Source organism: Emydura macquarii, unplaced genomic scaffold, assembly GCF_026122565.2.
Source record: "Emydura macquarii macquarii isolate MOO-44397 ecotype Brisbane River unplaced genomic scaffold, CSIRO-AGI_Emac_v2 contig_1445, whole genome shotgun sequence".
In the NCBI taxonomy this organism is placed as follows: Eukaryota; Metazoa; Chordata; order Testudines; family Chelidae; genus Emydura; species Emydura macquarii.
In genome coordinates, this window is record NW_027131582.1 from 1 (window position 1) to 2,073 (window position 2,073).

Here is a 2,073-nt window from a genome sequence, read left to right on the forward strand (position 1 = left end):
GACTGTTCAGGTTTCTTGAAGCACTCGGGTGTCAATGTGACAGTAGCTGGTTCCTCGCGATGCCGGGACTGCTGGGTCCCTCCGAGCAGTCTGATTTGTCCTGGTGTACCCCAAGGTCCGCCTCCTTAGAACTATTTCCTGACAAAATCAGACATAAAAAGACAAAGGAATCACAGCGCATTATTGCTGAGAAATTGCCTAGTTTCTCATTTTACCAACTAATTAGCGATTCAATCGATTGGACTGTACATATTGTACCTACGCTTCAGTGTGTAGCGGACAGAGCAGTATAAACACCTCATGGTCTGTATGAAATCTTAGTTCGTGCTGACTTCGCTAGTGCTATTTGTTTAGCCTCTTGTAAAACTGGGCAAATACCGAGATGCGTTGATGTGTCCCCTGGAAGACCTCTGTGCACCCCTGTGTGATATCCCCCCGCCCCCGTGTCTGCACTGCTACGTAGGTGTGTCACCCCAATCCCTCACTGCCGGCCCCGATTTACTCTGCTTTGCTGCGTGGAACACCCACTCCTGGGTTGGCCACGCCTCTAGAATTCGATGACGTGTTGGAATCCCGCTCTTTATATTCTCCAGTGCGGCACATTGTAATGCAACGGGTTCAGCCAGGCTGTGCGGGCAGAGACGGGGACGAGGTAACCTGGCCGCACCCCAGCCGCGCCACGAGATGTTTTTAACAGTGCAGCGAAACTCCCGAGCGCCTCTGCCGCCAGCCTCAATGCGCCTAACGTCGGCTGCAGCTGGGACGGAGGGTTTTTGTACGGCTGCCCTGTGTGGTTCTGTCACTGTGCGACACGCAGAGCGCAGTAATACACCGCTGTGTCCGCCGGCTGCAGGGCGGTGATGTTCAGAGCTGTGGAGCTGTCACCAGCCTGGGAGGAGAACCTCTGCTTGGCGAAATCCGCGGTATCACTGACACTGCTCCCCTTTGCTCCTCTCAGGAGAATGTACTGCGGGGCTTGGCTGGGAAACTGCCGGTACCAGTACAGATAGACAGACCCGGTGTAGCTGGTCTCGAAAGAGCAGCTGAGTGTCCCGGTGTCTCCTTCTGAGCCGAACAACTCAGCGTCCTTGGACTGGATCGAGTCACCCAGCGCCGCACCTGCAAGAAGACACTGCCGTGTAAGGACATCGTGTCAACTGCATTTCGAACCGGGAAAGGTCCCAGCTGCACTGGAAGTCAGGCTGGGATTTTAAAAGTGCCTAAGGGGTTTATCTGCCGGGCTTCATGGAAATGAACTTAATTTTTGCCCTAACCTTAACGGTTAACAGTAGCGTTAGGATCTGGGTGAGGGTTTGGGTTACGGGAGTTGGGAGCTTAATTCTATGCAGCTTCTTCCAAAACCAGAGCCCAGTTACCTAGCTGGGTAAAGAGCCAAAGGCTGAGAATAAAACGCGTCTCCATGATCGTCCTGCGGCGGCGGGCTGACAAGCTGAGCGGTCCTGCGAAGAATCTAAAGGCAACTGCTCGGAAGGTGTTGACTGTTGAGACAGGGTAATCAGAAACCAGACGAGGGAGGGGCTTGGGGAATGCATAACAGAGACAGGAAACTGCTGGGTTCAGATTAGGCTGCAGCTGCACAACGGGTGAGAAGTGGGGGGGACAAATTCCTTTGACTGAAGTTCCTGGAAGATTGATTTATCTTTTTCTTTCTTTTTTCTTGTGGCTACTTGGTGAGAGCTGAATTAAATTCAATGTGGAAAGATTAAGTTCTCCGGTGTGTGTGTGTGTGTGTGTGTGTGCTGGTTTTCTGGGTGCGGATGTCTTTTTGTGGGTCTCCATGTTAGTGTGTGCACAGGTGTCAGTGTGTATGTGCAGGCTTGTGTATTTTGTGCAGGGGTGTAACCATCCCATGGACCCCCAATGGAGCCATGCGGATTTACTCCACCTGGGGAATCCTGCCCCATTGACTCCAATGGAACTACAGCTGGTTTGATATGCTGGGTGGAGTTCATAGAATCATGGAATATTAAGGTTGGAAGGGACCTCAGGAGGTCATCTAGTCCACCCCCCTGCTCAAAGCAGGGCCAGCCGCAATTAAATCATCCCAGCCAG

The 2,073-nt window shown here is 52.4% G+C and overlaps 1 gene segment (V, D, J or C); it reads right to left on the bottom strand.

The window, feature by feature from the left end:
• Window positions 1–799: 799 nt before the first annotated feature.
• LOC137156331 (T-cell receptor alpha chain V region RL-5-like) lies at window positions 800–1,119 on the bottom strand (the record flags this gene model as incomplete). The annotated part of the segment is given in 1 exon segment: window positions 800–1,119. A coding segment is annotated over 1 exon segment (320 nt), but the record flags the coding sequence as incomplete, so codon positions are not given.
• Between the last annotated feature and the right edge of the window lie 954 nt (window positions 1,120–2,073).